This window comes from Antrostomus carolinensis, unplaced genomic scaffold (assembly GCF_000700745.2).
Source record: "Antrostomus carolinensis isolate BGI_N321 unplaced genomic scaffold, ASM70074v2 scaffold24867, whole genome shotgun sequence".
NCBI lineage: Eukaryota > Metazoa > Chordata > Aves > Caprimulgiformes > Caprimulgidae > Antrostomus > Antrostomus carolinensis.
The window spans coordinates 1-25,445 of NW_010329846.1; the positions used below are offsets into that span (position 1 = coordinate 1).

A 25,445-nucleotide genomic window follows, 5' to 3' on the forward strand; every position below is an offset into this window, starting at 1 on the left:
AGGGGAAGGGGGCGGCGGGGAGCGGTGTTTGTCCCAGAGGAGCCCCGCACGCCTCGGGGAGCCCGCTGGTGCCTGCGGGTGCTCGGGAGCGGGGCCATGTTCTCCTGGGAGAACCATCGTTTCACCCAGTTTGTGCCCCGCGCGTACACTAAAGCGAGGACCCCCGACCAAAATGTGCTTTTGTTTTGTTTTTTTTTTTTCCCTCTCCCGCCCCCGACTTTTAATGTGGGTTTTAAAGGGATTAAATCTGATGCAGTTAAGGATCCAGGAATAGCATCGTCCGCGTTTCCGAGCCTGTGCACAGTGCTGGGGACGGCTTTTGCCTGTGTGCTTGCAGGTGTGGAGGTGCTGCCCCTTCTCCAGGAAAGCCCCTCGGTGCTGCCGAGAGGAACCGCAGCCGGGTCTGGGCAGTCATAGCTCGGATTTAAATTGCTATGCAGTGCCCGAACAGGGAGGAATTAGCTTGCGTTATTTGCAGGGAAGTATGAACCTGAGTAATTTGCAACTGTGGAAGACAGCAAGTCTGAGCTTATTCTTCATTCACTGGCAAACTTGTTTGTGTTTCTGTGATAATGTACCTGGAGAATATTGCACATCCAACAAAGTGCTTGTTCATGTCGCCAAATAAAGCTCTAGCCATTTTTTTGTGGTTTAATTTAACTTGTGCCAAAAATATTTTGTTATTGTTGGATGAAGGCTCCAATCTGACAATCTCAGCCTTCCAAAAATCATTTTATTCTTCCTGAATTTAATTTTTTATATTTTAAGTGCTACTCTGTTTATTTTAAGAGTTAGTCAGTCTCATTCTGTCATTGCTTTTCATATAGTTTCACTGGTTTCCCATTTCTCACTCGTTTTCTGGATGGGATGAAGTCTGTGAACGCCAGTATGGAAGCACCATACCCTTCCATTCTTTTTTAATACAGGACAAAAAGTTAGACTTACTGCTTTAAATAATGATTGAGTTAAATTTATTCCTAATTGAATAGTCATCAAAAATCATATTGGGATGAGTAATGTCCTTATAAAAAGGGTTAATCTACATTAGAATTAGAAATTAGAGGTTGAATGTGGAGGGTCTGTGCAGTTTGCAACTGTTATTCCGCTCAGAAAATGAATATTTGGAGTGAAAGTGTAGTGAGCATTAGGCAGCATCATTAATCTTTGCAGATGTAATACCATTATTAGCATCCCTCTTACCTCTGGGGTACATAGTTATCTTCAATTTCCAGACACAAGTTTTATCTTATATCAGATTCTGGCTCTGCAGTGTAGCTGTTGAGCAGCACTGTGCTGTTTATTAGGTGCCAGCCTGCCTTAAATCTCTGGTAAATGTATGAGGGAGAGATACCTCCTGGCTCTGAGCGAGAAATGAGAGCGAGCATCTTATTACTTGAGATATTTTTTTCCCTCTGGACGAACAATTTTAAGGATTCAGGGAGGCAGACAGTTGTGTGTGTTCCATTTGCCTAAAGAATCATTATGCAGCTGTGGTGAAATTACTCTTGATGATTATATTTTCTTCTACTTTATTCTTTGCAATCCAGACATTGTTAATCTAGACTGGGAATTTTATAGCTGGATAAGAGCTTGAAGGCCTATTAGTATGTGGATATGGTCAGCTCTGTTGTCCTAGAGCCAAACTGAAGAGAGGAAAGAAGGTTCTCTTCAGAATATCACTTTTTTTTTCTTTTTTTCCCTTTTTTCCCCCTTCTGTTGGATCAGGTCTCGAAGCATAGGGCGAAGGTTTCTCTTCACAGTGCATGGACGGAAAGCCAATGCGCAGGTAAGATATGAAAAAACAATCGTCCTTCTCTTACTCAGATCTGATAAATCATGTGAGTCGGTTTCATAAGGGCCTAGACCATAAAATGTTTGGAGTTTTTTGTTTGTTTGTTTGTTTTTCTTTGGTTTTATTTGTGAGGGGTTTTTTGTGGGTTGTTTTTTTTTGGGAAGGGGTGTGTTTTATTTTTTTTTAGACCTGGCTAGGAGAATTAGAATATAAAGCATTCATCTTTAGTCTTTATAGTTCTTACTTAAATGTATTTAGTTTTTGATATTTACAAGACTAAATGCTTGTTATATGAATATGCTGCTAGGAACAGTACAGAAGACAAGTTATCATAATTCTCCATCCCCCCTCCTCACTTCCTCCATTTACTATCGTATTTAAAATCCAGTATTTCATTACTTAGGTATTCAAATTGTGTGAAAACTACCTGGGAATAAATTTAAACTTGATTTCTAAGGGGCATTATTTTTCCCTTAACTAAAGGAGTTCAGTATCTTTAATGGGTTGAGGTCTTGGGTGAAAAGGAGATTTCCTTATCTAATTATGGATGCCAGCTGCCTTAGTTCTAATGAGCTGAAGATGCAGCTGAAGTTTAATTCAGGGGAGTTCTTGCTGTGGTCATGTCAGAAACATTATCTGTTATATAGAGAAAAATTGTCACAGTAAATCAGCACAATGACAGATTGGCAAACAGGGTTGTCTGTTTTAGTTGCTTTTCATTAGCCAGTGGCAATCCCATGGCAAAACTTAACAGCAGATACATTTCTATATATGATACAGGCTGTGTGGAGGCAAAGTCTCCTAAAGTTCTACACCTCTAGAAGAAGTAAAGAGAATTAATGCTAATTGCTTAGTCTGCCTGCACTCTTTAGGATGCTGAAAGCAGGGAAACTTTATTACGGATAATTCTGTAAACAGTCATGTAAGAGAAGGCAAGAAATTTTAACCATAAATGAATATGTAGGGCATTTCTAGCTACAGCATTTGCAGAAACCATTAGCCTAGGTTCTGTGTAAAGAGGTAAGAAATAAATAGTCATTTAAACCCTTGGAGAGTGACACTATGTTGTTTAATTAAATGAACCCCTCAAGCGCAACAAAGACAGACTGTGCTGCTGCTTCAGTTAAGCTAATGAGTAAACCTTGGGACATGATACAGGCATCACTGGGGCTATGTATTGTTCAATATTTTTACCAAGATAATAAATGTGGTTTAGACAATGGGGAGCTGTATGTGACTTTTACAGTGAGTTCGTTTTTCTCCAAGATGGATTAAGTAGCAGGCGAGCTGTCTTCCATCTTAGTCTTCTGCAGTGGAGACTGTTTAAATCTTAACCAACGTAAAACCACAGCTTTTCAGGTTCTTATGTTGTACTCCATTTATCAAAATGTTTTTGCAAAATGACATAAAGTTGGTGACTAGCTTGGCTTGTGTTCTTGTTTTCTCTCTAATGGAAAAATTGAGGTTCTAAATTTAATTTTATGTCTGCTGTTTTCTGCGTGTCGGATCGAGGCAGAGAATTAAAGTGCTGAAGTTCCTATGTCTTTTGTGGGTTTGTGGCCTTGGACTTGCTATGATGGAAGTTCTGTGTGCCACTCACACTGGGTAGTTTTAGTGCTGGGCTGAAGAAGTAGAGGGTTTCTATTGTGCTGCTGATCCTGGCACTTCAGCCTTTTTTTTTAAATTTTATTTGGATAATGGATGCAGACCAGACCTTTCAGTACCTTTTGTTTTCTCTCCCTCTTTGGCAAGCCACAGTAGAGTGTGAATAACACATTTGACATATTTACATGGCTTTACTTCTGAAGTAACCTTTCAGCTGATCTCTGCACCTGGATGTGTTGTATTGTTGCCGTCTAGCCTGACAAGCACGGTTCTATCGTGAGCTGCAGACTTTGGTTCTTGAATATGCTTGTGTGTTTTAAAGGCTTCTGTGTGGATTGTTAAAATTTCTGTTTTGTTATTCTACTGCATGTCTTAGCAGAAAATGATAAAAGGTTCCTGGTTGGATTTCAGGTTCACAGATCTTCCTGTGAAGTTAAGCTAAGCAGATGGCAGAGCACTCCCTTTTATCCTTTTGCTCAGGGCTGTTGCAGCCATTTAACACCAGATGTGAGAGTCCTGCTAGATACTGCAAGAAAAAGGGAGTGAGACTTGGTCAGTACTATGTTAGTAAACACGGTGAGTTGGTATCAAATGTGTACAGCACTCAGGGGATGGGAAAGTACAATTTGAACAGAAAAGGAATTGCAGCTATTCCTGTCGAGATTATAATAGAGGAAATGTGTTGATGTTCAAACAGGATTTATCTTGCGTTAGAAATGAAGAGATAGTTGGGGCAGGCTCTTCTTTCTCGCTCTCAGGGAGCAGCAGGAGAACATTGTTTTGCTGAAGGTAAAAGCAAGGCAGAGGGGACCTCTCGAGTGGAGGGCATAGCCTCATAGTACCTGAGCTAGGAGGGCAGAGCAGATCTGATGACCAGGGTCAGTCAGGAGTCTGGTACTCATCAGGCAAGTCTGTAGTGATGGGGAAGAGTTGAGGTCAAGCCAGGAAGCCAGCTCAGCAGGTCAGTGTCAGTGGGGTACATGGTCAGGTGCAGATGTGCCTTTAACATAGCTGAGGCCAGGCACGAGGGCTTGAGCAGCTCCCAAGCAAAGTGGGGAGGCCCACCCAGCTCTTTCTCACCCTGGCAGCCTGATCCCAGGTCCCAGCAGTGCTGTATCAGAGCTGCCTCGAGCACAGGCAGCCAGACCCCGCTGAGGGGGAGAGGCTGCAGATCCTGACGGTGCTCTTGGGGCCCTCCTGTGCACTCAGGAAGGTAACCAGTTGCTTGGACACAGCTCTTAACCAAGACCAACTGCAAAATGCTTAGGAAGGTTTTGGAAGATTCCAGTAATGTCCTCATCTTTCAGAGTGTGGATTTCCTTATTCTTGGTGAAACTGAGTTTTCTGGGCTTGGTCAATGAAAATTAAACTAAACAATGTAAATAGGAGCCTTGCTCTTCTCCTTCTGAGTAATGTAAAATAATACTGCAGTTGGGTTTATCTGCTTGTTTGCATAACTCAGCCTCATTAAGAATGTGTACCCAAAGCTTGCTGGCTAGGCAAGAAAAGGAATCAATGGTATTTTTACTAATAATGAGACTTTTAGCTAAGTAATTCCTAGAGTATTGATTGTCACATTTACTCAGGGCAGTGTTGTTGTGGTCACTTCTGTTGCTGAAGGTATCACCTTTGGCTGGGCCAAATCAAAGGTCTTTGTTCTAGCAGTTGTGTAACGAGTTTAGGAAATACTTTCTTTGTGTATGAGCTAAATTCAGAGCAAGGCAGTGACAGAAATCACTACTGGTTTGGTTTATCTTCATTTGCTACTGAAATCCGGTAGAGCAATGTATGATTTTTTGGAATTTAGTCCATGTTTTCAGCCTGAGACTTGTTCTGTGTCACAGGCCTTGGGCCAGCCTATTGTTTTCTGCTGAACTGTGTTACTTGCTTGTAATCTCAGGCTAAAACATGCATTGTCTTAAATAAAAAAAATACAGGCCAGTCTGACTTGAAAGTTAAGCAGCTGTCTCCAGTATCAGGTGAATATTTCTTAGATATGTGCTATTAGATATTTTTTTGAACTTTGGAAGAAGTTGCTATAAGCTCTAAGGATGGATGTCTCATAGGTGCCTGTGTTAATGAATAAAGTTTTGGGAACTGGCATAGCTGAATAACATGGAGGCAGAGCAGCCTATTTATTTAGCTGACTGCCTGTGTTCCCATTTGTACTTTTCAGCAGCGTGCTGCAAAAACAGATCCTTTGTCAGCCCTTTCTTAATCCCATTGTATTTGCTGATTTCCCCAGCCCTGCATTTTGATCAAAGCTAATCCCAGAATATCTGCGTAGCTGAGAGTGAATCTTTTATCCTTGCATACACATTTCCTCTCTGATCCTCAACCCTTCTTAATCACCTCGAGTATTCAGGAGCAGCTCTTAGCTCTGCGAGTGTGCGGGGGGGAGGCAGCTAGCCTGCCATGTGAGAATCAAGTGCTGCCTTCTGTCTTTCACACCTCTGTGACACTGACTCATCATTTCATTCTCTATGCATATATATCCATAATGCACACATAATGCAGTTAAATTATTATCCTCGTGGAGACACATGCCATCAGACGGTGTCCTTTTAATTCACACTTCTGTGCCTGTGGATAGCAGCAACCCACAGTGGTTTAACATCAAGCATCTGGTTTGATCTAGTATGGAAATTCCCCAGCCCATTGATCACTAGCTTGTGCATTACCCAGAGATAAGTTATGGATGAATCAGGACTGCTAATTTGATTATTACTCTTTTTTTCCATCCATTCAATTTTCTTTACTCATTAACCAGCACTTTCTCTCCTGGAGGAAGGAGGCCGGATACAACACAGACACTCAGATAAATGCTGATGGGAACAATGAAGGAATGCCTCAAGTTCTTACTAACCAGACTCCTTGTCAGTTAGTTAATTAAAAGATGTGTTCTGCAGAGTCTCATTTGGGCAGAAGGAAACCTGTTTTATCCTGGCTAGGAAGGACTACAACTGCTGTTTAAATCTGGACGACTAATCACGTGGCATAAGACAGTCCACTCCATTGCTCTGTGTCAGCAAAGAGCGTTAGGTGGTGGGATTGACAAGGTAACACTGTATTCTTTGTGGCCTCAATCTAATCTTTTTGGTTTTAGAATCTGTGCCAGTCTAAAAAGCTCTGAGATCTGCTTTAGTGCTGGTTTTAGTGGTGGTTGTCTTTGAGGAAAGCCTGCAGGTGTAACAGGGGTTTTGCTCTCCAAAAGGAGGTCCTGTTCTGGATGTAGGCCAGCTCTTCTGAGCTGTAGTTATGTGAAATGGGTTTTTTATTTGAAGAATGCTTGTTTTGTGCTTAGATGCTTTGACTGACAGCCTGGTCAAGACAAGCTGTCCAAAATTATTAGTAGCATATGTCTTAATAGGACTTTTAATTTTTTCTTTTTTACCCTAGGGGTTGGTTTAACATAGCTTGAAGCCCCTAACTCAGTAAAACCCATTTGGCTTGCTTAGCAAGAGCTCGACTTTACAGGGGGATTTTTGTCACCACCTTTTTCCATCTCTTGGTAGAGGAATTACATTACTCACCCTCTGACCTTAGCTGCTAAGGGCTACGAAAGTAAGGCAATTAGGTAAATTAATCTTTGGGATATTTGTAGGGGTACCATTAAAATTAGTTTGCATATGCTGCTGCGAGGAGAGCTTAGCTGCATCGTTTGTGAGGAACTTGGCAGAGCTTTGCAAACGGTTCTCAAACTGCACAAGGTGAATTTGGGTTGTGAGGGACAAGAGTGGGTGGAGGAGAGCGAGAAGCAGTAAAACAGCAGAAGGACTTGTCAGAGGTGTCAGAAGAGGAGAACAGTGATGGATATAAAAAAGATGGAGCAGGGATAAAAAAACTCGAGGCGTTGAAGGTGCAGAGGCTGAACAGGAGCAAGCAGCAAAACCCAGAGGGGAGACCCAGCTGGATCTGTGTGACTAAGATATGAAGAAGAGGTAATGGTCTGAAACATCTGAGTATGATGATCAAGGAGAGAGTGTGGGGGGAATGGGAAAACAGACTAAGATGCAAGTGAATAATTCTGCTGCAAAGAGACTGGTTTCCCTGTGGTTAGAAAGTGCATTTGACATAATAATGAGAGGAAAAGATGCGAGTTGTTTTTTTTTTATTATTCTTTCCTTCAAACATGCTGAAAAATATATTGAGCAATGGCAAAGCAAAGTTAGATTTCTTTTTAACTCTTACCATGAACAAAGTGAGGTAGTGAGAGCTCAGAAATGCCATTGTACCAGAGAAGCTGGTAATGGACAAGATGTACTGGATCTTTCAGTACATAGAATGGTTTGGATTGGAAGGGACCTTAAAGCTCATCCAGTTCCAACCCCCCTGCCATCAGCAGGGACACCTTCCACTAGACCAGGTTGCTCAAAGCCTCATCCAGCCTGGCCTTGAACACTTCCAGGGAGGGGGCATCTACAACTTCCTTGGGCAACCTGTTCCAGTGTCTCACCACCCTCACAGTGAAGAACTTCTTCCAACAGCCAGTGCACTCGCTGCATAATTCATAACCATCAGTATTCTTTAATTGCTCTAAGTGATGGTTTTAACTTGAAGCAGGAAGAGGCAATAGTTTCCTATATTTTGTTTATTTTCATAGTAATTGATACGTCACTGGTGCTGATGCATCTTTTTAATAATGGTGCATATGATATGTGGCAGAAATCCAGATGTGCTCGAAACACGCAAAATGGAATCTCAGTGATATGTGCACTGATCTGCTTGTTTAGTCTGGTTGCTGAAAATAGTGTTGGGTTTAATTCTTCTTGTTTAGCACTGTTTTCAGTCATAATGTGCTAGCGAAGCCTGGGGTGTAGGCAGACATCTCTGCAAAGTGAGGTATGAGATGTGTCATCTTGGTTCATCCCTGCAGAAGGGCCCAGGGCAATGCTGCATTCCCGTTCTCTCGAGTTAGCAGCATGCATGGTGCAGAGCACGATCTGTCAGCATTGTCGTGCTCCCATGCAGAGGGGTATTGCACTTCAGCTGTGGCAGAGCTGACATCTGCTCAGGCATGTGAGGGATGAAGGAAGGGTACCTGAATTTTCATAAAGAAGGACATCAGATAGCTGGCACATTGCACACAGAGCTGTGAAGATAGTCTGTTTTTCCTATTCTGTGCCAGAGACTTGGTTTATATTTTCTCAAGTAGTTCTTAATCTCTAAAGTTACAATCTTGACTTTATTTTCTTTCTTTTTTGGTAGGCCAATAGTCATGGATACTTTGATTATTTTGACTTTTTCCTGATTGATCTGATAATCCCAGTTGCCTTCTGCAGTTTCTTGTGCCATTCTTGTGACAGGTTAACCTTCTTTTGAAACATGTCGGGGAAGGTGGATTGAGTCAGAAGCCTCCATAATTCAAAAATACCTGAAGAGGTGATGATTAAATGGATATTCTGTGAATGTGAAAGGTACTTGTGGTAGGCTGCAGGCCATTTTGAGTTACTGAAGTCTGTGTGACAGTTCCGTGTGTTCAGATATCACAGTGATGAGTGACCCTATCAAAAATGTAGGCAGAAGAACAGAGGAGTTTGGTTAAATCATGCAGCTGGAATTCTTTGCAGTGGAAGTCCTGCTCTGTCAAAGAAAACTCGAGTGACAATGGGCAAGTCAGCTAATCTTCTCTGCTTTGAGTCACTCTCTGTGAAATGGGGATAATACTTCTCTACCACACAAGGCTATTATGAAGTTCAGTTAATAAATATGTATGTGTAGTTGGATCTCACAGCGGTGTGTCATAGAAAGCATATAAAAATAGCTATAAATATAAGCCTGTTGCAAGCTGGCATTTGTTTACTTCTAGGTGTGCTTTGGTTTGAGACAGATTCCTCTTTCACGTGATCACACACTTGTTTCCACGTTCCGGCGCGGAGCCATGGGCGCTGCTGGTTTTGCACTCGTACTGGCTGCGAGCCGTAGTGCTTGGGCTGAAGGTGGTGGATTAGTTGATGATGGTCCTGTCTTATGTCTTCCTCCACTGCAGGTGTACCAGTACTCGACCAGGAGAGACCGGAATGGATGTGACTAGCCGTTGCACGCTCGGAGATCCTAACAAACTGCCGGAAGGGGTGCCGCAGCCTGCTCGCATGCCCTACATCTCTGACAAGCACCCTCGACAAACTTTGGAAGTCATCAATCTTCTCCGGAAGCACCGGGAGTTGTGCGATGTGGTGTTAGTAGTCGGTGCTAAGAAGATTTACGCCCACAGGGTGATTTTGTCAGCCTGCAGCCCTTACTTCCGAGCCATGTTCACTGGGGAGCTGGCAGAGAGTCGGCAGACAGAAGTCGTGATCAGAGACATCGATGAAAGAGCCATGGAACTGCTGATTGACTTTGCGTACACCTCTCAGATCACTGTGGAAGAAGGAAATGTCCAGACCTTGTTGCCAGCTGCTTGTCTTCTCCAGCTGGCTGAGATCCAGGAGGCCTGCTGTGAGTTCCTTAAGAGACAGTTGGACCCCTCCAATTGCCTGGGCATCCGAGCTTTTGCTGACACTCACTCGTGCCGTGAACTGCTGAGGATTGCTGACAAGTTCACACAGCATAACTTCCAGGAGGTAAGAAGCTAGTGTGCTGGAATCATGGTGTAAAATGTGTGAACGTGTCCTCTGAGAGCCTGAGCAACTCTCATTTTGCGCTTCTTTCCAAACCTTGCCTTTAAATCTGCTACACTGTGCCCTAATAGAGATGGGTGCCAGGTGCTAGTTGGGAAAGAAAGAGGGATGAGGTGCTTGCAGGACTACATTGCACTGCAGCATTTCTTCTCTTAGAGTTGTGTGGTGAGTACTACGTAGAAGGAAGGGTTGCAGACATAGTTGGAGTTTGGTATTAGATCTGACATGGCTGCATGATGGTATGACATTCCACTCCCTTTCAGAAATCTTCTGGATTTTATAGGATTGGAGAGGAGACAGGTGTTAAAGTAAAGACAATACATCATTAGAACAAAAAAGAGTCGGTGTTGAGTTTAGAGTTTGGAAATGTGGGTGTATAGGAGAGGATACAGCTGCCTCAGTGGAGTCTTCAACTCCCTTGTTGTAGCAGAACTTGGGTTTTGCATCTGTTACTCAGCAGAAGCTGTTTGAAAGTAAATCAAATGTATAATTTTGTAGCTGACCTTTATAAACCTTTTCCTTTGTTAATTCTGCCTAGATTATTTTTGGTGAAAAAAAAATTGACAGCAACTGGTTCAGGGAAGGATCAGCATGATAATTGAGGATTCTGTGAGCAGTAGTCAGAGCAGAGCAGGGTCTTTACTTAACTGTTACACCCAGATGCAGAAAGGAGCCCAGCACTTTTAAGTGGTGCCTTTCCTGAGCCCTTGCTAGAAGGGCAAGAATTTGTGTACGCTTTGGAAGCAGTTTCTCTTTAGGAGTATGCTCAGCATGAAAATCTGTTCCCCTGCTAGAGAGATTAATCTCTTGGTTTTTCCAGAAACTGCACTCTTCCATCTCTTGGAACAGGTAGCCAGCTGCAGAGAGATCTCCTCTTTCCACCTGCTTCACAGGTAGAACCTTTCCAAAGGGAGTAACTCCAGTATTGACTCCTGATGCTAATTTAGTTTCCCCAGAGAAGCAGCAGTATGTAAGTGCTGTGATTGATTGCAGCTTGCCAACTTTTTTTTTTCCCCTGCAGGAAATAGATTGGAATTGTATTAATTTCAGTCAGGTAGTACTTAAGAAAATTAGGAGCAGAAGCAGACACAGTTGAATTCGACTGTTAGAGACACTGAAGACAATACTTGGTATCTAACTGTAGACACGTGACATCAGCTTACTCTAGAAGTTGCAATTAAATACATCTTTCCTAACCATAAAGACTAGAAAATAGAATTTGCTGTTTAAGATGAGAGCTTGTTTTTTGTAGAACTTGGTGATTTCTCAAAAGCCCTGCATTTTAGCTGGCCGTTTCGTGTGCTCTTTGCTTGCTCGGCATTTCTTTTCTTATGCATTATTTTTGGGAGCAGGATGGTAACCAGATGGTCGTCTATTTTCAGTGTTTGGTCGTTTTAATGGTTAGATCTGTGCTCTTCTCATTATTACATGAGTGGGGCATGCTTACAAGCCTCTAAATAACTTCAACAGCATAACAATTTTGTTTTAAAATGTTTTAGCATTAATATGTGCATCTGGCTGTTAAGAGCTGCCTGCTATGGAGTTCTTTTATTTTGCAGTCCCTCGAAGGCAGCTTTTTGTTTTCCTTATCACTGTTAAAACACACCAAGGCAAAAGTTTTGGGCTCTAGAAAACCCTCTCCGCCTCAAAGATGGTGCAAATTAATTGATTTAATTGAATCATGGCCTCTGGAAAACAATTGCATAGATAAGAGCACTATTTCTTTGGCCTGGGCTGATTTTGGTGTCCCTTTTAGTTCCCTGGGAGTTTTGCAGCTCTTCATCCTTAATGATCACTTCTTTTACTTCCACTGTTTCTCTGCAGACAATCTTAGTGGTGTTGCTTGTTGGAATTTTATTCTGTTCTGCTGTTGTTTTCCATCTGGAGAGTGGATTGATAATCCCTGATGGAAGCCAGTGACTCTGCTACTTAATCATCCTCCACTGTCGAGGTTGAGAACCGTTAAAAAATGTGCCCTCCTCTGCAGAGGCTGTATGGTCATTGTTCCTCTGAGCTGGCAAAAAGAAATGTGAGATGAGAATTTCCTGAATGGCAATGTAAAATATTAAGTGCTAGGCATTGAGCCAACCCATGCAGGCACTTTGAATGCACTCTGAATTGCTTCATGTCCTCTGCTGTGCTAACCTCTAGTTCTATTAATTTTTATGTGTATTCCTGCATTACATCATTAACTTCTTGGTAAAATGTTTTTCTAAGTTTTTCATTTCCCTCGATTTAATTTGTTGCCTAAAACCCCTAGTGAATCTTGTGCACATAATGTGAAATGGTTCCATTAACAACTCTGCTGTGCAAGAATGGCCTTCATATTTTTTTGTTTGGTCTCTGACGTCTCTGTGAAGGGAAAAAATATACTTAAGGATGAACAACTTGTGCTTTGTATCAGCAGACAGAAACTGCACTCCATATTGCATACCCTGACATTTATTCTGTCTGTAAATGCAGTAATGCACAGGAACACTCTAGAGGGAATGAAGCCCTCTTCTTGTTTAGTAAGTGATTCAGTCAAATAGATGATTAATGTTAGTCAGATAATTATTAGTATCTTGATAATTAAGCAAAAATAACCCAAAGGATATTAAAGAATTATTTGTTTTACTATGTAAACTAACAAGTTGCATGCTAATAGTAACTTGGTTTGCTGTCAATGCAGCTGGGTTTTCTGAGGGTGGAAGGGAGAGTCTGGGTGATCATCCTTAACTCAAAAAATTTTCAGAGCCTCTGTTTTCAGTCTGAGGCACTTACAAACTGTCAAGGTAAAGTTTAGACATAAGCTAGTCTATGTAGAAAGGAGGGAGACTGAAAAAAAATGCTGATAAAGATCTTTAATGATCAACCCAGTTCTTTTTCTAAGGCTGAAGTGTGTGGGCTAACCTTGCTGTGGCTCTTACTGCCCCTGAAAGCCCACGGGATGCTAGACCAAAGTCTGATAACTGATCTCACTGTCTGTTGTGTTCCTTTTAACTATATTTGCTGTTATCAGTACTTGCCAATTTCTGTATATTCATTCAGTGCTCTTAATTAATTTCTTTAGGTAGTTGAAAGGACTGCACAACTGACTGCTCTTAGGATGATTGTGTGAAATAATGTATTTTTCTTTAATTTATGCTGCAAATCATAAAATAAGTCCTGGAATTCTAATATGGTTGCAAATTGCAAGGACAAGACAATTTTCTCTCACTGAACCTCTCAGATTACAGGCTACAGACTGGGAGTGCTTGTAGGGAAGCTGAGCTGGCAGTTATCAATCAAACCATTTCTGCAGTTCTGCTTATTTTAATTCTTGCATCTTTCCCATCTACCTGGTACCAGCACAGAAGACGTGGTTGCACGTGAGCTCTGTAACCTCTCAGGCTGACTCAGGTGCTCTGTGAGAGGCTAAAACCTCCTGAGAAAATCGGTCACTATCTTGGGTACAGAAGGAATGAACATGTTTGGAGATTGTCAGTGGCTTGACTTTCACAAGAGCTCAGTCCTTTGGGCCTTAGGAGGCTCTGAGTCCCTAAGTGCATTTGGACTTGTGCATACTCTAGCTGTATATTTAGAGCAAATGAAAGAGGATCAAGTAAGTCACAGAATCACAGGGGTTGGAAGGGACCTCTGGAGATCATCTAGTCCAACCCCTGTGCCAAAGCAGGTTCACCCAGAGCAGGTTACACAGGACTGCATCCAAGCGGGTTTTGAATAGCAATCACCATCTCCTGAAATATCTTCTGTTCTGCCACAAATCAGCTTTCTGGAAGAAAGCTGATTTGCCATGTTCTCTACAATGCCTCTGATAACCTGTTTCCAAGACTTCTGTTTTTGTGCTCTGTTTTGGATTTCTTGTCAATAGAGTCTCTCTGTTCTGATACCGCTTTTCACGTAACGTATTTATCACCTATGCAACATTTTTATTTCTGCTTTATATATAAGACATGGCAAACAAGGAGACTGATTTTAAAGAAGTCCTTTGTTTTTCCTTAAATTTCGAAACCTGATCAGTGTATTCTGTGATGTGTGTCCCTTTAAAAGTGTCCTACAAAAAAACTTTGTGTAAAATTCCCTTTCACTTGCATCCCTGCTTAAAGGTGTGCGTGTTGTGTTGCTAGGGACTGCATTCTGCTCTGTACAGCAAACCCTTTGCGTGTGTTGGTGTCAAAACAGTGATGAGTATTTGCCACTTTACTGGATTAGTCCGTTAAACTCTAATTCAAGTGGGCTGTATCCACTTTAGAGTTGTACTGAAGTGCTGGAGTGGTGAATGGCCCTGGTGCTTTGGCCGCTGTCCTGACTTTCATTTCTTTTTTTCTCCTTTCCATTTAACCAGGTAATGGAGAGTGAGGAGTTCATGCTGCTTCCTGCCAATCAGCTCATAGACATTATATCCAGTGACGAGTTAAACGTTCGCAGCGAAGAGCAGGTGTTCAACGCGGTGATGGCCTGGGTGAAATACAGCATTCAGGAAAGAAGACCCCAGCTGCCACAGGTAATCTCGAGCACAGTAACATTCGAGACCACTTTATCCAGGGGAAGAATAATGAGGGTTGATACGGCGGTGCCACAGCAGTGTTGCAGTTCTGAATTGCATGCAAAGCTACAGTAATTCTCTCTGACTTCCACCTGTGTTAGGTGGCTTGCACTTTCCCTTCATCTAGGCTGGAAGGTGTGGTGGCTAAAGACTTCAACGGGGGCTTTGTTAAATTTTTTCCAGGTGGGACTTGCCAAACTAGATCATTCCAGTGGTCTGTCCAGACGAACCTGCCTGCATTGCTTTGAGTGTTGTATAAAAAAAACAGAGTGGATAAGAGAAGCCTTGTCTTCATTTGAGCTGTATCTTTAAGCTCTGCCGTTTGATTTATGCCTCAGCCCTCACGATCTTACACTGGAGCTTGTCAGAATGGTTTTCTTGAAATATGATGCTTCATCTAAGCCAAGCCATTTCACAGAGAAGCACACGTTCTGACAAAGCTGTCAGCCAGAAAGCCTCTGAAGTCTCAGGCTTTCTGATCAAAAGAGTCTGCCTGCCTCAGTGTTTCTGCTTTGGAAATAGACATTAGATGCAACTTTATTTAGTGGAAAGCTTTTGAAAATCATTTGAAATAAACAAACCAGAAAAACCTGCTGTTCTCAAGGTAGTTCTTAATGCTTTTGTAACTGTGTGCCTGTTTAGGCCCCTCTGTCTATATCTGTTTGTGTCTCTAAATTCTATATCATTATGAAAGGCATGTTATTTGTTATTGTTCATTTATTGCACCATACCAGTCACATTTAAGACAGCTACATGGTTGATAAAACTTTAACTAAACTAGTGTTTCAGGCAGATGTATTGACATCTGTATTTTTGTAAAGATGTTTAATTGTGACCTTGTTTTCAGCTGTTAATAGATCCAATGGATTGTCCCCTTTCAAGGACTGATTTTCTGCTGGGTATCTGAACTGGTATTACTGAAAAGGCAAATGTGCTGTAAGATGAGCTGCATTTAACTAAAATGCAGGGTTTGGGTGTGTAAATGACCATGCATGCTTGCCAGAGGAATATTAGCTCTTTATCAAAATTTGTTAGCCACTATTGTTTTCCATTTGGCTTCTTGCATCTCAATGGGTATAACATATATGGTTTTACATATATGGTTTAACATATATGTTCTGTTTTGTGTTTTAGGTCCTGCAGCATGTCCGTCTACCACTGCTGAGTCCCAAGTTTCTTGTTGGTACAGTGGGCTCTGATCCGCTTATTAAGAGCGATGAGGAATGCAAAAAAAAGTAAATCTCCTCACTGATTTACAGAATTGGATTTTGTTGTATTTGGTGCCTTATTTGCATCTCCTCACTAAAACTCTGCTGATTTGTCAGTGGTAAATGAGTGATATCTCACAATTTCCTCTTTTGCAACTAGGAGGAGAAGAGATGCAAGAAAAAGTGTTCACTATTTGTATAATAGACAGTGTTGTGCCCTAGAAGTAGTTTTATTCTTTCAAGTTTTCAGTGAAATAGTAAACTTTGAGTACACAGTTTGACTGTTGGTAAAATACCCTTCATAGTATTGTTTTACATTTCACTTTTTTGTTTCTCTAGTGTCCTGGTTTTTAGTTGGAACAGAGCTGGGTTTCTTTTGGCTTTTCATTACAGCTTACTTAATGACTTGCATGGGATTCACGTGCTCATTAGGACTTAAAGTAGTTCTTCTATGTAAAAAGTCTGCACTTTGATAACTGATTGGGACTCTGCTATTTCCCACAATGCTAGTGCAGGCAAACTGTCATTTTCTCCTCTTAAGAATATAAGTCTCACCTTTCTAGTTCTGCAGAGTTCTGTATCATCTATAAAGCAGGCAATTTTTCTTGTGCTTGATATAAAAAAGCTCAGGGGATAGATTAAACTCTTCTCTTCCTGAATAAGCATTCATTTGTAGAGGGAAGGAGGACTTTTTTTTTTTTCTTTTTTGTTTTGTTCAAGGGTTTGGAATATTAGGATTAGTCCAGGTGGCAAGTCATGAATGGATGGACAGTGTGAGCTGGCCAGAGCTGATGGAGAAAATATTCATCAGAAGGGTACTATCTCCATCTATTGGTCGTGTGTGTGTATTATGTATTTGTGTGCTTTTCACCTCCTGTTTTGTTCCTAGGCAAAACAACTGATAGTTAAGTTTTAACTCGAGGTAGTCTGGCTTTTTCTTTTCTGCATAGTAAACCTGACAAATCTCTTGTCACAGTTTTCAGTCTTTATAGCAAGCGATATCTATTATTAACTCCGGGCAAATATTGATACTGGTCTGCTGCTGTCACTGTGTAAATGACTTGTAAACAGCTGATGAGTATTTAGTGGTAGTGTATATTTTAACTAGAGCTATTCATGCACTTAAGTGATTTGTGAATACCTGAAGTGTGTGACTAGTGCTGGCTGCTCTTGCCATTGGTTTTGATTCATACCTTTTCCCAAGACTGGTATCAGGTGAACTTCTGGCATTAACATTTTTCTGTCTTGCACAGGGATCTAGTGGATGAAGCTAAAAATTATCTGCTGTTGCCCCAAGAGCGGCCACTGATGCAAGGACCAAGAACTAGACCACGCAAACCCATCCGCTGTGGAGAAGTGCTCTTTGCAGGTATGTGTAGCTCCTGCTGCCTTAGGTCAGGAGATTCAAGTCTGGGTTTTCTGGTGATAGTGCTTCTGTAAGCCTCGTCTTTACAACATATTTCTGAAGTGACCTGTGCATTAATAGCTGGAGATTTGAGTTAACTTACACTTTCTTACTTAGGTGATTTCTTCGGTGCTATGAATGCCACAGTACTTCCAAACTTACACTAATCCTCTTGAAAATCACATTTTGTCTTCTAATTATAATCCTAAAAATGAGTAACTCTGAGATGGGGCTACTGGATTAAGGCAGACAAAGTCTGGAGGGATTATTTGTACCAGACAGGCATACAGTATGTGAGCTCAGTGTGTTATTGTGATGCTATTTTTTATGTTTGGTTCCTGCAGTGGGGGGCTGGTGTAGTGGGGACGCAATTTCCAGTGTCGAGCGCTATGACCCTCAAACCAATGAGTGGCGGATGGTGGCTTCCATGAGCAAAAGACGCTGTGGTGTTGGAGTCAGTGTTCTGGATGACCTTCTCTATGCTGTAGGAGGCCACGATGGTTCCTCTTACCTTAACAGTGTAGAAAGGTAGGTCTCTCTAAGGCCAACGTGGAAAATGTTAACTGTGAATGTTTAAACCTGGGTGCAGCCTCTTAAAAATGAGTTCATTTCGCCAACTATGTTCTTGTTCTGCTGAAAACCTGAAATTTATATTAAATGTTGTCTACATTTCCTCCTCCCTTGCATACCCCTTTAATATTGTGTTGGTTTACTGCTGAACTAGGATTTCGTGCATAACAGCTTGTGTCATGTTACCCCAGCTTAATGAGACAAGATGGAGCCTTTAGTATAGGGAAGGCATACATTAAGAGATGGGTCTGGGTATAATTGGTGGGAGTAGTGATGATCCTGGTTAACCTTCTTTGCAATTGCTGGTTTGCCTTTAGCATTGTTGAGGAAGGTGAGGTTACAGTGAGCATTTCTTAGATGTTAAGGGAAAGATTCTGGAATTTTGTTGTGGAATGGTAACTAGAGAGTTAAGGAACCTTGCAAACACACAGAAGAAGGAAAATAGGTCAGTTTTAGACCTGTGAAAGACAAGTCAAACAAGCTTTACTAAGCTTTCTGTTTCTGGGAGCTGCATATGGCAGTCCCCATGCCTAAAAGGCACGTGACTCAAACACTTCTAGTACTCTCAATCTCAGCCCTGTAACAAATCCAATGAGCTATACAAATATCTCCTTTCTCCTTGAGCTTCCACTTCTTCCCACGTATCTCCTTGCATACTGACAATTTCCCAAACCATGACCCTTGCCTTCCATCTCCCATGTCCTGCACTTTTCTACTATGCACCATATTTCCTTGTCTCTGGATTCCCAAGTCCACCTGGTTCCTTCATCTTTCATTTCAAAGTGCAGGTCCCAGTGCTGTCTGAGTTCTTGTGTGAACTGCAGAGAATATACAGCAGAGGAGCTCTGGCTGCTGCTTTTTACATAGGTTCAAGTTGCCACATGTCAGTCAGGCCCTGGTAACCTGCTGCCTTATGAACTGAAACCTTTGATCTTCAGTTTGAATCATCTCAAACTGCAGTTTGAACACCCCTGGAATAACATATATTGAATGCATTACATCACTTCAGGGGTTTTATCCAACTTACAAATAGCTGTATTGCAGTTTAAGCTCAAGATAGGCAAGTTTCACTGCTGTAGTAGTTCCCAAGCATGAGAGAGTCTGAAGCATAACTATACCAACTTGTGCTGTTTGGTGTCTTTTTCTAGGTATGATCCAAAGACCAATCAGTGGAGCAGTGATGTGGCCCCCACCAGCACCTGCAGGACCAGTGTTGGAGTAGCAGTTCTTGGGGGCTACCTCTATGCTGTGGGTGGCCAGGATGGTGTCTCTTGTCTCAACATTGTGGAAAGGTACTTTTCAATTAAAAAAAAAAATAAAATCAAAAAGTAGCACACACAGGAAGAAGAGGGTCTCTTAGAAGGTGCAGGTGATGCAGGTGAGCTGGAGAGGAGGTATGTACTGTACAGATCTTAAAAGGATTTTTGTTTGGAGAGAAGAAGGTCAATCTTCCTGCCCCTTTGTGAAGATGTCAACACTTCACTAACTTTCCATGTTTATTCTTTTCCCAGGTATGACCCCAAAGAAAACAAATGGACTCGAGTGGCTTCCATGAGCACCAGGCGCCTGGGAGTTGCAGTGGCTGTGCTAGGGGGCTTCCTCTATGCTGTGGGAGGCTCTGATGGGACTTCTCCTCTCAATACAGGTATGTCTTTTGCTGTCCCTCATTACAGTCAACACTTGTCATGGATCTCTTTGTCCTTGGTGTCCCTAGATGGCTTTTGAATAAATTAATAATCAGTTTGCTGTGTCTTTTTCTCCTTTAAATGTGATTTTTACCTTGCAGTAATTCACTCTCTAGGCTATTGAGCCCCTGTTACCTGGTTGTGTGTGGCTTTTTTTCTTCCTCGATGCTGCACTTGGCAATGTATCCTGAATAAACTACTTTGATCACTTGCATAAGAGTTGCAAGCACATCTTTTTTTCCTGCAGTAGCTCTTTTCTGCTGTAGGAAGGAAGGTTCCAAAGGTAAAACTACTGCAAGATGGTAATGCAGGTCAGTGTAGCATTGCCAGCTCACTTCTGAATGAAGATGCTGAATGTGATTGACTGTGTAGGACTGGAGGCAGAAGTGTTCTACAGAAGGAAAGCCTTAGAGAGATAACAAACCAGTTCATTGTATTTTTGGAGTGAGTAAATTGTAGCATCTTTACAGATTGAGCAATACACTGGATGCAGGTTTGAAAGTGCTAAACTCCACTGCCTGCCAACCCTGTTGTCTGAAGATGCATCATTTTCTCTGCAGTGGAACGCTACAATCCTCAGGAGAACCGCTGGCACACAATTGCACCCATGGGGACGAGGAGGAAGCACCTGGGCTGTGCAGTGTACCAAGACATGATATATGCTGTGGGAGGCAGAGATGATACGACAGAGCTCAGTAGTGCTGAGAGATACAACCCTCGAACCAACCAGTGGTCTCCTGTTGTGGCCATGACATCCCGCCGGAGCGGAGTGAGTTTGCCTTGGTTTGCTTGTCTACACTGTACAAAATCAGGTGGTGAGAGCACAAGGTAGTGTTGTCTTCTCTTGCTTCCTCTGTACCTTCACCTCTCCTCTTCTGTGAGGGGAAAGGCTTGCAAAAAGTCAAACCTCTTTAGCAAGACTAGAGAACGAAGTGGTGGTTGTGTCATGCTGCAGATGGCTGTTTAACATTCCTGAGAATGGGGAAATGGAGTAATTTGAAGGTCTCCTCTAATAGTTTTGGTCCCTTGTATGGAGTCAACTATTTAGGCCTGAAGCAGAGGAGTTCTTTAGTTTTTTTACTCAGTAAAGTAGCCGTACTTCCTATGAGATAATATTAGAGAAGGCCATCAAAATTAGTACCTGGGTCTCATCCTGCAATGCACTTTGCATGAATTAGGTGAACATGGAAGAAAGAGTTGGGAAACTGGGCAAGGATTTAGTATTTAGATACAAACTTCCAGCTGAGTTTTTGTTTTTTTTCCTTGCCTTCAGATGTGTGTGGGAACAGGGTTTCTGGGCTTTCATTTAGTATGTTGCCTCTCTTCATTGAATCCTGTGAGTATGAGGAGTGACAGCGTGTTCTCATCAACTGCTTATCTTCCTGCTTTCTGTAGACATGTGAACAAAAGATTAACGTGGTGTTTTAAGCAGTCATTGTGTTTGGGCAGATGCAAATGTTACCAATATTTTATCATTGGATACTGGATTGTATAGTAAAGTGTGGATTCATTCTGTCTGTATGTTAGTATTTCAGTGTCTGGTGAGGCAAGTATGAATCAGAATTTGAGCAACTACTGCTTTTGGAGGCAGAGAATATGTATTTATTTCCATCCTCAAAGCATATACACACTCTCCAGCACTGTCCTTTTTAGTTACTGATTAGGCATTGACTTTTAATGAACTGCTTCTGTATTTGCTTTCTGTAGAAACTGCTAAACAGGTTCATCCATATCTGCAGCGCTCCTGAGTTTTCTGACTTGCTCAAAGCCAAAAGAAGGACCATTTTATATTGTGTTCTTGTCTTTTTTCTGTTGTGCCGTGGGTTGATTTCACTGGAAGTCATCTTCCTAAACCACAGAACTGTTTAAGATTGCACTGATTTTTGTGCTTCAGCAGAAAGACAAAATAGAAAGGCTGGAGGCCAAGGTGCTTACAGATGGTCCAAGCCCCAGCCTAAGAGGAGTGGGCCAGGGGCTTACATATGGTTCTCCCAGTTTAAGCAAGTGTTCCAGGCTGTAGGCTGGTAGATATTCTGGTGCATGCATGTCAGACTCGGTGGAGAATTTCAGTCTAGGACATAATACGTTTTGGCTGATAAAGACTTAGGTTCTCATGTATCTATTATCATTCAAGCAGTTCTGGTTCTTTTAGCTGGCAATAAGGGGAACCTTCTGCTTCTTCTTTGAGAGTGTCTATTTTGAGATATATATATATATATATATATTTAACTTTTCATGTCTCATTATTTTTTAGGCTATTTTATTTGTCCTCCCTACTCTGAAAAAAACCCCTCTACTGCAACCTGCCTTTCACCAAACATGGTTATTAAATCCTTTTATTAATATTTTAATTTTAACCCTTCTTTGCAGGACCTGTCTTTTCAGAACATCCCAGCTAAATAGCTGCTATCTGTGATGGTTGTTTTGCAGGTTGGCCTCGCAGTGGTGAATGGACAGCTGATGGCAGTGGGGGGTTTTGATGGCACAACGTACTTGAAAACCATTGAGGTGTTTGATCCAGATGCTAACACATGGAGGTAACTTCAGTTTGTGAAACAGTCAAATGGTGATCCCCAGTTTAGCTGCTGTCACCTAGTTGGAGCTGTCCCAGCCAAATTAGAAATATGAAGTACACTGTAGTGAAGAACTTGGGTGTGGTAGCCAGCATCACCTTCACATTGCAGCTTGTAGGCTGGCATGAAAGCGTAAGAAAGGGAATCACATTTTGAAAAGTATCCCAATATGCCATTTACCTGTGGCATCCCTGTGTCTGTGGCAGCTGAGAAACACTTTCTTGCACATTTCTGCTTGAATTACAGCCATCGACTCCATTTTCAGTAAAAGGAGAGGGAGTTTTCCATCATTTTCCCATCCGAGTATCCCAACAGATTTAACCAACACTTAATGAATAAAGTCTCATTGCACCTTTTGCAGGTAGGAGAGTGGTGTATAGATAGATTATTGAGACCCAGAGAAAATACCTGATTTAGCAGGTTTATTGTGTAGCAAGCAAAAGGTCATATCACAACCTAGTTTGATTATTTTTTTAAGTGCTGTTTTGAACATAACAAAAATTGGAACACACTGAGAGAGATATACCCCTTCTGTTTATTTTGGGCTGAGTCTCTTCTGCTTCCCGATAAAACTAAGCTTGCCCTTAGCAGAAGGAGCTCACAGTCATGATGTAGAATTTGGCCTACTCACTTTTTGTTTTCAAGCTGAGGCTCTGATTTCCAAATCCTTTTGGAGGAGCTGAAACAGAACACTTTGAGCATTCTTTCCCTTTAAAATCTGCAAAACAGCGATTAGAAGAATTTAATCTGATTTACAGGCTGAGAGAAATAATACGAAATTGCCAATGAAAAATATGTACTGAGCAGAAAGGCTGGTTTTCCTCTTTCTTTTCTAGTCATAACTACACTTGAAAGCAGTCGCCTGTGTATTTATTCCCAAATCTAATTGGTATAAAATTTCAAGCTCCTGTCTGTATTCTTGCTGCTTTAGTGTTCTGACAGGGATGGGGAATAGAAAGAAATTAATGTCCTTATTTCTCCCAGACTAGTAATACTAGCAGATTAACCCTTTCCTGAGGAGATCAGCCGTGATAAGTAGCAGTGGAGGAACTTCCCCTTGTTTGTTGAGTTATGGACAATGCCTTTTGAACTGCTGAGGAAACCAGTTGAGTGAAGAGTAGTATGTGTTTCATATTCTTTAGCTGAATGGTTTCAGCTCCTTCTGGTGGCAGTAATAATAAGATGTCTAGAGTTAGGAGTTACTGCCTGGGTAGCATTCACAGAAATTTAGGAGGTTGTTCAAGGTATTAGCTCATGGGTTTTTCTCCCACTGTGTTCAATATAGCTGTTCAACATCTGTGGTCTTCTCTTTCTTTTCTTTGCTGAGCTTCTTGCTCTGTGAAGGATATTTTTTATTTGTGTAGCCTGACCAAGAAATGCTTCTGACACAATTGGAGTTTAACCAATTGCATTTGGTAGCAATTGTTTGAAGAACTTGCTTCTCCTGTTTCTGCCAGCAGATTTCAGTGGCACAGAGGGGAATGTGCAGCCGAAGTGAGTAGGATGCTGGTGTCTATAGGGATTGGATTTCCATATGAAATGCAGGCACCATTTTCAGTACCATACTTTGGAGAAACAGATGGTGCTTGAGATGTTACATCTTGGTTGGCTCAGCTGAATTTAGGGTATTAGAAATATAAAAGAAATTAGTTGAATTCTAAGTAGGAAATTTATCCTTGCTCTTGCATTACCCAAAATATAGCCCAAGGTCAGCTACAGCCCGTAAAGTTATTTTTTTATCTTGCACATTACCAGGCAGGGAGAAAGCAAGTGATTAATTGAGTAAGAAAAGTGTGGTGTCAAAACAAGAAGCAGTTTCTGTTTTGAGAGAGAAGGAAAGAGGCATGAGCAAATACAGCTGTTTACCTCAGAAGTATCTAAAATAACTTCTACCCAACTTACTTGTCGTTGTCCACTTTAACCAGAGGTTAACAATGGTGCTATTGTGCTTACAAGGGCCGGTTCAGTTTTTCTCTTTGTAGTTCCATGAAGGAGCTGAACCAGTGTGAGCACTGAAACCTTGTCGTTGCAGGTTGTACGGTGGGATGAACTATCGGCGGCTGGGAGGAGGAGTAGGTGTTATCAAAATGACACACTGTGAATCTCATATATGGTAAGCATCGAGAGGGAGGGAGACCCCTTGGTTCTCATTCCTAGAACAACTGAAGAGACTTGTTGACACTGGACCTCTTTGCAGCTCTAGCATGCACGGTCTAGAATCCAATATAACTCTTTGCTGGTGACTCTTTCTATGGAATTATAAAAATGACTTCTGTGGGAGCGTGCCCAATGGGAGACCACGTTGTCAGACTCCAGGGAACCACTGGACAAAAGTAGAAGTGTTGCTTATGTCCGTATTTTTTCTAAATAGTCTACATTTTTGAATAAACCAAACTGTCAAAAGTTATTGTAGCATAAACAATGCTGATGTAGAGACTACATGTTATAGGGGGAGTCTGGCAAGGAGGAGGGTTTCCTGCTTTCCCTCCTGCTGTGTGAGCGGTGGATGTGGCAGCTGTGTGGCGGGTGAAAGAGGAAAGTGATACAGAAAACATTGCTTTTGCCTTATTTACAGAGAGCTTAAAAAAAAAAAAAAGTACTTGACCTGCAAGGTGCCACCTTTGCACAGAAGCTTTTCTGTGCACAGAGTATATTTATTTTTTCATTTAATTTGTATCATGTATTTTCTTTGTATCGCTCAGAGCGATAATTCCAGCTTTTTATACACATATATATATGTGTGTGCATATATATATATATATGTATTTTATATATATATGTATATGTGTGTGTATGATTTGAGTTTTGACAAGCTGGTGGGTTAGGGCAGGGCTATGTCCTGCCAGCTATTGTGGTTCCAACCCTTGTGGTAATGTTTTAGGGTCTCTTAGAGTACAGGAGAGGATGGGTGTCCTGAGTATCTTTTCAGTCTTGCTAGAGGCAAGAAGTAGAACTGGAACTCTCATCTATCGACTGAATCAGTGAAGTGCCCAAAAAGGGTGAGAGTGAAAAGGATTTCAAATGATGCCTTTTTACTGTACAGCGTATGGTACAAAAGTTCAGCTTTTGTCTCTCCCCTCCCCTATATATAAACCTAGAAACAACTAGTTGTTGCTTACTTGTAAAACCCTTTTTCTCACGTTGCCTGCTAGGTATCAGTTCTTGTCTGAAGCGGGGACGCAGGTATCAGCTGTTAATTCTGACTAGCCTAGATCAACACTCACTTCTCAGGTTCTTGTTAGAATAGCAGACCCACAGTCAGTTTCTGCTGAAAAACGTGTAGACCAGCATCATTTTAGCTGCCCTCCTGCCTCTTGTCTGTGTCTTTAGAACTCCTGTTGTAAATCAGTGACCATGATGAGATGGTACTCTCCCTTTTAGTGATTTTTATGCACTTTGTCTGTGCTTGTTTAGAGCAGGGAAAGGTATGAGGCTCATTAATTAGAGTCTGGAGGGGGG

The 25,445-nt window shown here is 41.7% G+C and overlaps 1 protein-coding gene across 1 annotated transcript; it reads left to right on the top strand.

Annotated features, from left to right (window-relative positions):
- The first annotated feature begins 1,724 nt into the window (after window positions 1–1,724).
- On the top strand, window positions 1,725–25,193 carry KLHL20 (kelch like family member 20). The gene is made up of 11 exons (XM_010172734.1): window positions 1,725–1,786; window positions 9,387–9,960; window positions 14,345–14,503; window positions 15,680–15,780; window positions 17,007–17,122; window positions 17,503–17,686; window positions 18,877–19,020; window positions 19,240–19,373; window positions 19,974–20,182; window positions 21,844–21,950; window positions 24,019–25,193. Exons 1-11 carry the CDS (start codon window positions 1,764–1,766, stop codon window positions 24,101–24,103), a joined length of 1,836 nt encoding a protein of 611 aa, XP_010171036.1. The 5' UTR covers window positions 1,725–1,763; the 3' UTR covers window positions 24,104–25,193.
- The last annotated feature ends 252 nt before the right edge of the window (window positions 25,194–25,445 follow it).